Source organism: Notolepis coatsorum (assembly GCF_963971535.1).
Source record: "Notolepis coatsorum genome assembly, chromosome: 17".
In the NCBI taxonomy this organism is placed as follows: domain Eukaryota; kingdom Metazoa; phylum Chordata; class Actinopteri; order Aulopiformes; family Paralepididae; genus Notolepis; species Notolepis coatsorum.
This window is the reverse complement of record NC_140181.1, coordinates 47,322,525-47,337,818: the sequence shown is the minus strand read 5'-3', so window position 1 is coordinate 47,337,818 and position 15,294 is coordinate 47,322,525. Positions and strand designations below refer to the sequence as shown.

The following is a 15,294-nucleotide window of genomic DNA, read 5'->3' as shown; positions in this document are numbered from 1 at the left end:
TGTGTCTAATCTGCCCGTCGCATTATCAATGACTCATTTCCAGTCAACATTGTCGAAGCGGATTGTTTTTTTATCGGTTCATTTCCATTTTATAGCATTTTGAAAAGCCCTCGTTTTCACGGGGGAAAAAAAGATTACATGATAATAGTTCCTGATCGCTCTTACAGTCACAAACAGCCATATCACATTATAGGGGAAAAGCTTATATCTCCGTGAAAACGGGTCTGATTATCCTAAGACTGGTCAAATAGATTCCTTACCTGAGATCAGATGGTATCCAAATGGATTATTCCAATTCCTGATCGCCATTCCAAAAATCGATCCTTTTATTGATCCCACGCGTATACTGTAAAACACATATTACACGCTGTGCTGAGGGTCCAGAATGAATCTGATCGGCTCCGGTTACATGCGTGAGAAGTAAAATGTGGATTCCGGAGTTTTTTTTTCTCATCCATTTTCATCGAGTCCAATCCAAAATAGTGCATTACCATCTGGGAGATGATAGGGGGCGCTTTTTTCACATCTGAGCGCCTGGCGGGGCAGGATTACCAACGGTAGACTCGGTTGATGAAATATGAATTCAGATCGCTAATAAAAAAAATAAAACGAGAATTCTCGTGATGGGCATTCAAACCCGCGGGCTGATAACCCGAGATATCTCGTGATGGGCATTCAAAGTGTGTTAACTAGCCCTTTATTAGTTGAATCAAGGTGTGCTGGTGGTGGAATTTAACAAATACATGGAATGGCTGGGGTGTCTCGAGGAGAGGTTTGGGAACCACTGGACTAGAGCATACATTTGAGCCATCAAAGAAATTAAGCAAAAGTTACCCTAACCCTGTGTTGAACGGGTTTATTTTTTAGAAAATAAAAAAATATAGTGGATTACTATTACGACTACTACCACTGCCAATACTACTGATACATCCCCATTGGCAAACTTTATATTTAAAAAAAATATATATATATATTTAAAAAAAGAATTGTAATAATCTTTTTTGTTGGTTCATTATACAACTGTGGCGGGACGCCACAGTCTAGGTAATTAATGGGAAACCCTGGGTGCTGCACTCTGACCCTGTGGTGCTGCACTCTGACCCTGTGGTCCTGCTCTCTGACCCTGTGGTGCTGCTCTCTGACCCTGTGGTGCTGCACTCTGACCCTGTGGTGCTGCTCTCTGACCCTGTGGTGCTGCACTCTGACCCTGTGGTCCTGCACTCTGACCCTGTGGTGCTGCACTCTGACCCTGTGGTGCTGCACTCTGACCCTGTGGTGCTGCACTCTGACCCTGTGGTGCTGCTCTCTGACCCTGTGGTGCTGCACTCTGACCCTGTGGTGCTGCACTCTGACCCTGTGGTCCTACACTCTGACCCTGTGGTGCTGCTCTCTGACCCTGTGGTGCTGCTCTCTGACCCTGTGGTGCTGCACTCTGACCCTGTGGTGCTGCACTTTGACCCTGTGGTGCTGCTCTCTGACCCTGTGGTGCTGCTCTCTGACCCTGTTGTGCTGCTCTCTGACCCTGTGGTGCTGCTCTCTGACCCTGTGGTGCTGCTCTCTGACCCTGTGGTCCTGCACTCTGACCCTGTAGTGCTGCTCTCTGACCCTGTGGTGCTGCTCTCTGACCCTGTGGTGCTGCTCTCTGACCCTGTGGTGCTGCTCTCTGACCCTGTGGTGCTGCTCTCTGACCATGTGGTGCTGCTCTCTGACCCTGTGGTGCTGCTCTCTGACCCTGTGGTGCTGCTCTCTGACCCTGTGGTGCTGCTCTCTGACCCTGTGGTGCTGCTCTCTGACCCTGTGGTGCTGCTCTCTGACCCTGTGGTGCTGCACTCTGACCCTGTGGTGCTGCTCTCTGACCCTGTGGTGCTGCACTCTGACCCTGTGGTGCTGCTCTCTGACCCTGTGGTCCTGCTCTCTGACCCTGTGGTGCTGCTCTCTGACCCTGTGGTGCTGCTCTCTGACCCTGTGGTGCTGCTCTCTGACCCTGTGGTGCTGCTCTGACCCTGTGGTGCTGCTCTCTGACCCTGTGGTCCTGCTCTCTGACCCTGTGGTGCTGCACTCTGACCCTGTGGTGCTGCTCTCTGACCCTGTGGTGCTGCTCTCTGACCCTGTGGTGCTGCACTCTGACCCTGTGGTGCTGAACTCTGACCCTGTGGTGCTGCTCTCTGACCCTGTGGTCCTGCTCTCTGACCCTGTGGTGCTGCTCTCTGACCCTGTGGTGCTGCTCTCTGACCCTGTGGTGCTGCTCTCTGACCCTGTGGTGCTGCTCTCTGACCCTGTGGTGCTGCACTCTGACCCTGTGGTGCTGCTCTCTGACCCTGTGGTGCTGCACTCTGACCCTGTGGTGCTGCACTCTGACCCTGTGGTGCTGCTCTCGGACCCTGTGGTGCTGCTCTCTGACCCTGTGGTGCTGCTCTCTGACCCTGTGGTGCTGCACTCTGACCCTGTGGTGCTGCTGTGTATAATGCACATACTGTATTAGGGAATCCGAGGAGACTCCCGGGCCCCGGCAGAGCAGAGCGAGTCAGCCCCAATGCAGCGCACCTGTGTCAGATGCGCACGGGACAGGTGAGCGCAATCAAAGCTTTGCAAATGTTTGCAATCTGTCCATCGCCATGATACAGTATGATACATGCATTATTTAATCGGTAACAAATTACCAAACAGCTCGCACGCTGCAGGGCTCCAATGTTCAATTATTTATTGCACCCAAGCATGGTGGTGGTGACGTTTCAGGCTAATGATCTTCTTCACACTTAAACATACAAACGTAGTCGCCATCTTTAAATAAGCCCATGCGCTCTGGGTCACATCGTAGTCACATGTTACAAGTGCAATAGTTTCCCCATGAATATAAAAACATTATACATATTAGAAACAGTGTATAATACAATTGTAAAATCTTCCTTTTTTATATTCATGAGGAAAAGTGGTATTACACATGTAACATGTGACCATGACCATTTAAACGCGCTGTTACCGGTAATTAATTTGTTGATTTTCATTCACCCACTTTTGCCTGCCCTCTTTGGTTCGAGTGTGCGTGCGTGCGTACTCCTACCATTATTTAAAAACAGTGTCATCACGTTCTACAATTAAAGAGCGTTAGGTTAGAATAATTTCTGTGCTATGCACCAGAGGCACTGTGATCTTTATTAAACACAGCAGAAAAGACAAAACAACACAGCATAATTAGCAGTCAATACACAATAGGGATTAGCGTCTTTATAAATGTCCTCTGAGAAGCACTGATGACATAATCCAGCTCAACCTCATAGAACGAAGAGGAACTGAATCCCTGTAATAGATTTGTATGGTATGTAGGGTTTCCCATATGTTTTTGTTGACCATTTTCCATGACTATTCCATGACAGATCCAAATGTTCATTTTGATAAATTTTATTGCTTGGGCAATTTTCACATCTGTGCAAATTGTTTTGAAGTTGTTGTGTGTACAGTAAGTGGTAAATGGACCGTATTTATATAGCGCTTTTATCCAAAGTGCTTTACAACTTATGCCTCACATTCACTCACACACCGATGGCGGAGGCGACCATGCAAGGTGCCAACCTGCTCATCGAGAGGAGTTAGAGATTCAGTGTCTTGCTCAAGGACACTTCGACGTGGTGCCAGGAGATGCCGGGAATCGAACCGGGAACCTCCTGAGCCACCATCGCCCCATTGTGTTGTGTTACAATAATTAATGGCAGGGAATGTTTCAGAATGAAAATTAACCCTGACATCTCCAACTTATTAAAATAACGCTGGCATTTATCCTACAATAGCTGTAATACTATGGGTTCTTCCAGCCAAGCAATATGAGAGGTCAAACAGACAATCCAACCATCTGTATTGAGCCCATAAACCACAACTAATTGTGCTTTATGATCAATGATATTGGTTGTGTGGAGGAATCCAACATCCCATTGTCTGATCAAGACCATAGCCTAAATCTCACACCTTTAGGAGGGCCGAGGGCAAGAGGAAGGCGACCTCCTCCTCTTCAGTGTCTCCCAGGTGGCCACAAGCTAAGCTCATTGACTTGTATTTGATCCATGTGGTCTACTAATAAATCTATATTGATCATGAAGATCTGTCCATGCGCATTGTTGCATACCGGTATATGTTGTATTTCATATTTTTTATTATTTCATATTTTATGAAATTTTACAATAATAATGCTACGACGTTATCACATAACGCCAACAAATCAATAATTAATAACAAGTGGTGCTAGATATGATGACAAGAGAATTATTGTATTAGAGAGACTTGAGTTAATTGATACCCAACTCAACCATTAACGGCCTAGGCTACTTGACAAACACAGAACAAGTTATTTAAAGAGGTTAGTTTCACCCAATGTGTCCTGGCTCCTCTCTCTGTAAAAAATCTCTCTGGTTTGTCCTCGAATGAGTTCTCTAAAAGTATCCTGTTTTTCCTCTATTTACACTCCACTGGCCAAAGTGTCCTTCATCTACTAATTCTAGTCACACCTAACGATGACTCCCCTAAAAGGCATATGGTCTCGTCTTTCTACAGTGCTGATCCTAATATACAAGTAAAACAGCTATTATTTGACCATTTTAGAGTCAAACCTTTAGATCTTAGTGCTGAGACCAGGGTAATATATTGGTTAATTGTTTGACTCATCTGCTGTCTTTTATTATTCTATCTGTAGCTGTAACATGAAGATCTATTGAACACTCCAGGTGAGGTCAGACGTCACCTAAAATTAACTATTAGTTCAACCTGACACTAGTGCAAGAGAGACAATTGACTCTAGTTATCTCTACAGGGAGGACATTATCAGGCTACATTACTAATGAAATATGGATATATATTCTATACTTCTATGGTGATTCCGATCGCCTCATGCATAAATGAGAAAGAAAAGAGAAGAGAACCTGTGATAACCAGACTGTACTCGTGCTAGATGAAATAATAATTTTTACCACGTGTTGGTAACTAAAGTATAAAAGCCATTATAGCCTCAAGGTCATTCCTCCCTGGGATAATGGGTCCTTTCAGAGAAAGTGCTTCACACTCCACCTGGCAGCATCACCCTCGCACCCATAATCACTCACAGTAAAGAAAGCCCTTGCAGGTACGGTGTAATTGCTTTAATGCGCAACTAGTCCACATGAGGAATTGTAGGAAATGTCCAGTACTTACACTCTGTAGCGTCCTTTAGCATGGGATGCAGCAGGCTCCTTGGTGTTCCATGGTGCAGGTTCAAGCTAGGACACAAATGGTAGATATTTGATTATATTAGATTCAAATGTATTGTCATCGTACAGCACAAGTACAGTACAACAGTGATAAGTTGGCATCTAACCAAAGTGCAAAGGTAAGTGCATTAACAAAATAGAATGTACAAGTGATTAAAATTTTATATGAATGAGTACTACTGAGTAAATATGCTAATCTGATGTATGTACAGTGTTATAGCATTATTATGTACAGTGATACAGGTATAAATACACAATGGTAGTAAGCCATAATGGCCAGCGGTATAACTAGTAGGGTAGGTAAAGGCTATATACAGATATATTATAGTATATAAAAGGTATGTAAACAGGAATATGCAGGTATATTTAAACCAATGTGGATAAATACAGTGTATATATAGGGCTGGGCGATATGGCCAAAAATTATATCGCGATAACGATATCGATAACAATATCATATCACTCGATATGTTATAAGTATAATATATAATATTTTTTTAACAACAGATGTATGTTTATTTTGCAGCAATTCTTTGTCGTTGCATCTTTAGTGTTACATCCCCTCACACTCCAGTTCTCAGGCTGCAGCTGGTTTGAAAGCGAAAGTAAACCGGCTTCTCTGCTGGCTGTGGCTCCAGGGGAGTTGAACAGTAGTTTCTTTTCTATCTTTTGGCGCTTTTTTGGTGGACAAACCACCGCACATGTGCACCGTGACTCGTGACTGGAGTCTAGCTCTGCTAGCACACATAGCCTACTGTGTACAGATGGTTTCAAACTGTATTTTAAATTAGAAAGCAAACAAAATAAATGGACAAGAGAAAAATAAATCTCAATTTAGTCAGTATTGTCATTTGGACAAGCAAAGCCATTACTTTAAGTTGCAGGCAAGAAAGACAAGTCTGTCCACTGTCTCTGGTTTTAAAACTGCCCTGTAGGGGCGCCCTCGTGGCGCATACCATAGTGCCTCGCGCACCTACGCGGCCGACCCGGGTTCGATCCCAGCTCCTGTCGTTATTTGTCGCATGTCTCCCCCACCTCTCCTCCCGTTCGCCCTCTCCTCTGTCGGTCCTGCGTGACCAATAAAGCTGTAAAAATGCTAAAAAATTATAAAAAAAAGGAAAAAAAACTGCCCTGTTGCAGGTCCAAAAAAAAAGATTATATATATATTGTTTTCTTCTATATATATTTTTTCTATATCGATTATTAAAATATATCACGATAATTATTGTTATATCGTTATATCGCCCAGCCCTAAGTATATATACAATATATACAGTGTTATTGTACATGGCTATCATACAGAGTTATATGGGTAGAGTCAGTTGTAGACAGTGATGGCAATAGATAGGTATAAACTGAGGACAGGCAACAGAGTTCAGAGTTGGTACGGTATGGGCAACAGAGCGTAGAGTATAGGCAGTGGAGATGTAGTGGGATGATTGAATGGTAACTAATGAAAAATAATTGAAGGATAACGCTGGCGGTGGTGCAGTGGGCAAGGTGCTCACCACGAATACTGTAGACTGGGCTCCACATTGCTTTCAGTTTAGCTCGTCGTCCGCACTAATACACATTGGCAGTATTAGGGGGAGGGAAACTGATGGGTGGGGATCGGGCATTGTGGACAGCGACTCCTACAGGTCGGTTGGTGCGCCTGCGCAGTAGAATCAGGAAGCGACAGGGGCGGGGCCCCTCCAAAGCCCAGACCCCGACGCTGAAAGATCGAGCCGCGCAGGTGGAAACATGTGACTGCTGTTACCTCGAGTATAGGAGGGGACTCGTGCTATGTATGACTTAGTCCACATTGCAGCCGGCTTGTGGGAGGCATGAAACAACGTTCAAAGACAGGGGAGGGTTGAATTGGATGATACGAAAATTGGGATGGGAGAAAAATAGAAAATGGGAGAAAAAGTGGATACAAAAAAAAGAAAGATAACGCTGGCATATAATAGCTAGAGAAACCGTCCCATTTCTTCATTTTTAGAACCACATGTTCACCACACCCCAGCCACTATTACTATACTTACTATAAGTAATTAACCGTAATAAAAAAATATTTATCACACATTTCACCCACATTCTACTAGTTACATTCTACCATTTAAAAAAAAACAAGCGTGCCAACAATCTGTTGCTCCCTTCCTTCAAAAAGGCGACCCACTGGGTGCTAGCGGGGGCGGTTCTGGCAGTACCAGCCCTTCACCTGTGACTTGATGAGAAACTTCATTAACCCCTGGCTGCTGTAATTAGGACGTCGCTAATCACCTTCTGTCCCCGTCGGCGGGCTGGGGCTGGGGCTGGGCCTTGCCGGGGAAGAGCTCCAGGACAGTGAAGCCACGTCCCAGGGCCTGCTGGGAGCCGTCTGGCCTGACTGACAGCTCCACCAGCTCCACCGCTGCCATCACGCTGGGCAGACGCAGGGATGTGTGGAAGTACAGGACCTGAAGGTGGGCGGATGACACGTGGAGTGAAGAATGGTCCAGCGCAAAGCATGGAAATAAAGAAATATACAGTATATGATTATGAAGGTTGCTTTATCGAGACACAGAACATGTTGGTACGTTTTATCTCCTCACAACAGATCGATATGACTAAGGTTGAAAAGGGGGCGAAGGACAGATAATAAATGCAAGTCAATACAATGTCCTTACAAGTACAGTAATCATCCCAATGTTTGTGTTTGTGTGTGTGTGTGTGTGTGTGTGTGTGTGTGTGTGTAGGTGTGTAGGTGTGTGTGTGTGTAGGTGTGTAGGTGTGTGTGTGTGTGTGTGTGTGTGTGTGTGTGTGTGTGTGTGTGTGTGTGTGTGTGTGTGTGTGTGTGTGTGTGTGTGTGTGTGTGTGTGTGCGTGCAGCCGTGCGTGCATGCATGCATTTGAGATTGCAGGAGGGCACTAAATAGTTTGAGACATACAGTAAATAATGTCACCTGGCACTACTACTCATCATTACTAGTTGTACTGTGCACTGTTCACACATATTCCAGTTTGTGAACATTATTGAGAGTTCTGCCTGCACCCTTCAGCACAGTGATCTACCTGCGCTGATGTGAATGTAGAGAGGAGGATGTGTGCTATGCAGAGATGAGGACGAATGCTTGTTTTGCCAAATGATTGGAACTAAATCAACTTGGCATCAGAGCAACAGGGACAATAGGAGGAATCCATTATGAACACCGGGCCTCGTGCATGAATCAGGCGTACGCACAGATTTGGTCTTAAATTGTTCTTGGGTAAGATCAAGATTTAAGAGTACCCTAGACAGCACGTACGCCAATACGCACAAAAGCCAACATCATTAACACTTTGTATGCCACTCACGGCTTTTCTCGGGTTTACGCCCCGACCGTTAAATGCCACGTCACAAGTATTCTGTTTTTTTTTTTTTATTAGCGATCTGAAATCATATTGCATCACGCGAGCCTACCGTTGGAGATCCAGGGACCGCCGGCGCTCAGATGTGAAAAAAGCGCCCCCTATCGTCTCCCAGATGGTAAATCACCCTTTTGGAATGGACTCAATGAAAGTGAATGGGAGAACGGATTTCTGACATCACATTTTACTTCTCACTGATGCAGCCGGGGTCTACCAGAGTTCATTCTGGAGCCTCTGAGCCGCGCGGATCATGTGTTATACTGTATACACGTTGGATCAATACACTTATCGTTTTTTTCGAATGGCGATCGGAAATTGGAAGCCTAAAAAATGTGCATATGCCTATGGTAGGCTATAATAGGTATAAGGTATAAAAGGTACATTTTACGTTTAATGTGGAATCAAATGAAGCAATCAACTTCATCGAATTCCCTTTGAAGATTAAAAACTTGGATGAATGCTTACCACTGTCTTCAGATCTTAGTTAATTGATCCTGGGGTATGCTGTCTGGTGCTAACGGGATGTTTCCTGTGGCAGGTCACTGTCCAGTAGGGATGGGTACCTTTCACATTTGAACCGATACCGGTACCCAAACGGTACCTTTTTTCGGTACTTTAGTCTCTAAAAATGTAATCGACCTACCTCAGTAAAAAAAAATCAAAACTTTATATTTAATAAATAAATAATGTATTATTATTACTTTATTATTATTTACATCTTACTGAAAGCACTTTGAACTGCAATCCCCTGTATGAAAGGTGCTATACAAATAGTTATTATTATTTATTTAGAACAACCTATATATTATATACACGGTCACACACATATCTTTAAAAAGTTTTAATAAATGTTATGTTTATTTAAAAAAATATATGTTTTACAAATTAACTAAAAAGGTACACATCTATATATTTAAATACAAAATAAATAAAGGTATTGTATTTAAAAAAAATAACAAGTATAAAACAAGGGTAAACAAACCACTCTAGCAGCAATTAACTATTCTGCTGATAAAAAAATAGTCAAATACACATCTATATATTTAAATAACAAATAAATTAAAGTATTTTACAACTGATTAAACAAACAAACAATCTAGCAGCAATGAACTACTCTGCTGCTGATTGAGTATTCTAGCAGTTCTTTTCGCTCCACACTCACTGTGTCCCCCGCTTTGGAGAAGACCCGCTCTGCAGTGTGTTTTGGTCTTACATAACAGCCTAATTTGTGGCTTGTTTACCGCCGTCACATCCGCTAGTCTTCTGTCCTGACTGTGCTTGCACTGTAGCCTAGGGAGCTAACGTTATGTCAGACGATTAGCTAACGTTAGCTTAATAACGTTAAATGGGTTACAGATATGTGAAACTATGGAAGGAGTAAGCCGACCGCTAAAAAGAAAACCCACCGCGGTAGCGCGAGCACATAACAAAAGAAAGTTTCGAGAGGAGTGGAAGTTTAGAGATAGTAGTGTTTCAAGAGCAGAGGTGGAAACTGAGCTACATTACCGAAAATGGGCACTGTTGGATTTATTTCACAAAATGTTCTGTATTCTGCACTTACAGCATTAATTGCACTGGTGATCTATTTTCATTCATTCAATCTTTATTTTGACTCGAAATGTACACTATGTAATACTCATTCCTTTAAAAAGTTACACACTCAAATACAATTTAAAAACAATTGGCCTACAGTTTGTGGTGACCTATTTGATCACCGGTGCTCTCAATCGGCCCATGAACACTAGTGCTCCTAAGTTCCACGATTCAGGAGCACAGAAGCCAAAGGCAGATCTACTGTACCAAGTTCAGTACGAACTCTAGTGTGAGCAATTAATTTGTCCGTGTACCATGTGGTCCAGCGGACCATTGCAACAATGAGGTGACAATCTCCAATTATGGCATTACATACACAATGGCAGACACAATGGTGAGTATTATAACTGCTGATAGGTCTGATGGCTCTTTCCTGGACCGGTGACCCCATTGCTCATACTTCATTAAAGGATCAATAGGCAGCCGGACAATTTTTGGCAACATTTTAGATTTCTTATCATATCTCAACAGGAATCGATACTACTAAAAAAATAAGACGTTTGGCACCAAAATAAAAAAAATTAAATTATTGGAATGAGCGAGCTGTCTATCAAACCTTCTAGTGATACAAGCTTGTTATGCGCATAACAAAGGCCTGCTGCTAACACATACAGTAGCTGCCTGCAGGCTACCTAGCAGGGCGTGGCTTTGGAGGCATTCTGATTGGAAAGGGCGTTGTCAAATTCGGTTTAAGGTTTTTAAAATATCTCGAACGAAGTTCTGCCCAAAATCAATGACCGCCTATTGCTCCTGTTAAGCTCTAGGGTCCCCCTGCTGTTCTCATCATAAATCGATCAATACAGACCGTATTAATTAATGTTGCGTTTCTTTTTCAAATGTAGCTAAGAGTAAAGACCCTAACCCTATCAAAACAGCAGTCAAAGTGTATATTTTCAGCACTATGTTTGTTTACCGATGATTTAAAAAAAAATCGAAAATAAGAGTTTCTCTGAATAATGTGAATTCTTTGTGCATTGCATCGGAAAAAGGTGAGTAGTCATGTGAGGTAATGACAAACTCCAGATTTACAGTTTTTCTCAATTGCGTTGGTGCATTTCTCTGATCAGAATTAAAGTTCTCATAACGGTTAGTTCAACCTCCACAACATTTTGTCATTTGTGCACATCATAGTAGCAGTTTCTCATTCCTCCGAACAAATTGCAAATGCTTTTGGACATGCATCAATTGCTTTCATACAATTCTCTGCTGTTTTATAACATTATCATTTGCTTATGTCATGTCAGTCAAAATTAACTATACTTATGACTGCTGAATAGTCATTCCCTATAAAACTAATAGTCCTCATTGAGTCATTACATACAAAAATTTTGAACTAGTTGTCAAAATCTATCAATCACAGCCTCACAATGGCTGAGGCTGGTCAAAGGGTGCAGCCAAATGTTGAGAGAACCACTGTAAATTAACTGCACTACTGCCATTGTGGCATACATGAAGCTTGCAGTGGGACAAGAACTTGTCACTTTTTACATTTTACATTTAGACAGCTTTACTGCAGCACAGATTTACTGTATTGTAGTGTACAGTAGTGTTACAGTAAATGTTACGAAGGATCAGATTAAACCGAATATATATATTTACTAATTGATATATATTGCATAATATTTGTATATCGTCCGATATCCCTTGTGTATTCTTTGTACATATACACGGAATATCCCTTTACCTAGTACAGACCATAATATTTCGTTCTCCTATTGGACAGTGGTCCCTTAGGCGCCACTGCCATACCCTCAAGGTCTAGTTCAAAGTCACCGCCAAAGACATGCCTGGACATGAACGGCTCTGCGCAAGAATACGAGACAGGAATAAGGCTGGTACTAGTTTGTTCACCTAACGTATAAATAGGGCGCAGGTGAATACAGAAGTAGTTCGAGTTACCCAAGTGAAGCCTCACCCACGATACAACGTGCGGTGAAGTAGGGCCCGTTTGGCCCCAAATAGAGCATTGAGACCGCGTGCGAATTGATAGCTGAAGTATCAGAGTTTAACGCTGTACCGTCGAGTTCGACCTATTCTATTAATTCAGTAATAGTCTATTTATGTATAGTGTATCGTGCGGCTACCGTTCTACAGTGACCAGCATTACCAACGTTTCCTCGTACCAGCTAGTGTGCTTATCCAGGCTGGGCAGCTTAACCTGGCGCCTTCATCCGAGGAGCCCTAGACGAGGACCGTGTGGACATATACACTGGATAACCTACCCGACGACTACATAGCCCTTTTCGGCTGGATTATATTTGCTTTGGTCCTGTAGCTGATGGAGCGGAGAATCGTCTACACCCACAATTGTGTGGGATTTACCCTGTGAGGAGCAACGTCGAGCCCGCCTCTAAGACGCCTGAGGCTGGCTAGCTTTCTTCCATGCGGAGCTGCATGCCGGAGAATAGCTGTTATTCGTCTGCGGATCAAGAGATTATTGCACTGTCTCCTGTACCTGGAGTCTCCCTATTCTTCGTTGACCCAGACTTTGCTACCGACAAATCCTCTCCCCTTGCTGGCCTACAACCGGAGGGACCCTACTAGTATCTCCCGCTGCCCTACTAGTGTACCATAGATATAATTCCTAAGATACAGGTGGTATTCATTATCTCCTGCGTAATATTATAATGGACTTACGCTCTTGACTTACTCACGCACATTCTTCGCCTTACAAGCGCGACTCTAAGTAAAGTAATGTAATTTACTATTATTGCTGCTAATAAATATTATTCTAACCAAGATTTGTGTGGAACCGTGTCATTGTGGAAGTGTTCATCTAATATACCTGTGTACTGTATGGCCAGTAGTAATGTACATAAGACAGTAGTGGTTTAATGATACCATACTTATTTAATACAGTCAGGGAATTGTACCCCTCAGTTACAGTAAATATTTGCCATATTTACAGTATAGTACTGTACTGCATTATTTTACAAGTGGGAAGCACTGTTATTTTACACTACAGTAATATGGGTTACTGTAAAGCAGTATATCTCATGTTTGCTGTACATTACTGTAATTTTACTCTGCACCACATAGGATTGCAAGACAACCTCGCAGAGGTGGAAGAGGGCCCCTTTTTACTCCGCAACAAGAGGAAGCCATTTGTGCAATGGTGATTGCAAACAATGCCATAAGGTTGACAGAGATACAAAGCGCTGTTATAGAGGATGACAATATCTTTGGGAATATTGAATCCGTTTCAATCGCTACAATTGACAGAGTGCTCAGTGGAAATTAAATGTGCATTTACAAATGATCCCTTTGACAAATGAGTAGCCATTTGACTGGAACAGAGTGAAGGAGATCCGCCACCAGTATGCACAAGTAAAACATTTATGTGTTCTATGCATACTCTAATGTTCAGTGCTGTAAACTGGTTACTTTGTGTAGTGCCATGCAGTACACTTACATGACAGTTCATACTGTACAATATGTTGTCCAAAATGCATTATGTTACACAGGAAAAGTTTATAGTTTTTATCTCTCTCTCTTCTGGGATAAAGCGTGTACCAGGGAACCGCTGCACACATTATACGTTGATGAGGCGGGTTTCAATCTGGCAAAAGGTAGACCGCGTGGAAGAAATCCCATTGGACAGAGAGCAACCATTGATGTCCCAGACCAACAAGGAGGGAATATTACAATGTATACAGTGTGTACAGTAATGTGTAACTGTAGATTTCAAATGGCTGTGCAAATAGTGTATAGTGCTGTCTTGAGCATTTTCAGGTAGTGTCACCAATATCTGACTTTTTTGCATTGGAAAACACTTAGAGTTATCTGTCATAATGAAAACATGACAAAGCCATTTGACTATCTTGTTCATAAACAATGGTGTCAGGACTTTTCATTTTGATGACAGTGACACTTTCATTGACATGAATACTTGCTTTTGAGGAATGAACTATCCATTTTGAGCAAGTTACACGCTTCTGCAGGTTATCAACTAGGTTTTGCAGTTTGTACTAATTGTTTTGAGAAATGCACTAACAGTTATGAGAACTTTAATTCTGATCAGAGAAATGCACCAAAGCAATTGAGAAAAACTGTAACACTGCCATTGGAAAGAGGAGATTTGGCCCTATCCATAAATGTATAACTTGGCCATAATAAGGCCTAACAAAATAAATTGTTTGGTTCCTGTTGGTTGTCAGTTAAGGCCATGGGTAGGTAGGGAATTTATTTTATTTTATTTTTTCCCACGGCGACTATGGATAGGGAATTTCTTTATTTAATTAAAATGTTCACGACAACATGGATGCGTGTACTCTGCCAGCATGTTTAATATCCATAATACCAAAAGTTTGACTAAGATTTTTATGAAACTTTATTGTAAAAAAAAAAAAAAAAAAATGTTTAATTCTTTTTTTTAAACTATATTGGGTTGCACCTAAATCGGCAGGGTCGGTCGGCAACCGGAACCAAACCATTTATTTTGATAAGCCTAAGGTCATTTATAGGCTATTCTATATTCAAATGCATTATAATTCAAATTGCATGTGTCCGGCAAAATTCAGTACTGTATCTAAAAGAAAACGCTGTAAATAATCTCCTTTATTCATTTGCTTAGATTTAACATGACCCGTCAGATTGCAGTGGCTTGTTGGTTTGTGGTTTGCACACTCTACAGGTTTCTTTGGGGTGCTTCCTCATGCTAATTGCCTGGCACGTGCACATCCAATTTTAATATCAAACCCAATTCATCAACATACTCAGGTTGGTAAGAACAGACTTGGCTGTCGATGCACGTTTCACCAATCCCATGTAGGATTATCTTATTTCTCCTCTCATTGCTTTGTGCGAGAATAAAATATAAGAGAGAAATATGAAAACGTTCATGCACGAGGCCCAATTGTCTACCGTGGATTTCTACGCCTTCGACTACAATGCATTAGCTCAGGGGGAACCAACTTGGGTGAACATGATAGGAATATATGGATTACCCCCCACATCTACTGTTTATTCAGCTTGGGGAGCAGTTCAAGCCTTTGATTCAGCTATAGTAGAGAGGGGATTAACTGAATCCAAGGGAATGGAGGTAAAGTTTTCAAACCATGAATACTGAATGATGTGCATTTCTGCTTGGAAGGTAGCTT

General features: G+C 42.3%; 1 protein-coding gene across 1 annotated transcript in view; it reads right to left on the bottom strand.

The window, feature by feature from the left end:
• nphp4 (nephronophthisis 4) overlaps positions 1-15,294 on the bottom strand; it is a gene marked incomplete at both ends in the record, with an annotated part of 904,050 nt that overhangs the window by 797,774 nt on the left and 90,982 nt on the right. Inside the window, 2 exons of the mRNA XM_084333446.1 lie at positions 5,176-5,240; positions 7,497-7,672. Coding sequence (XP_084189572.1) covers positions 5,176-5,240; positions 7,497-7,672 — 241 coding nt within the window. The remainder of the gene's footprint in view (positions 1-5,175; positions 5,241-7,496; positions 7,673-15,294) is intronic.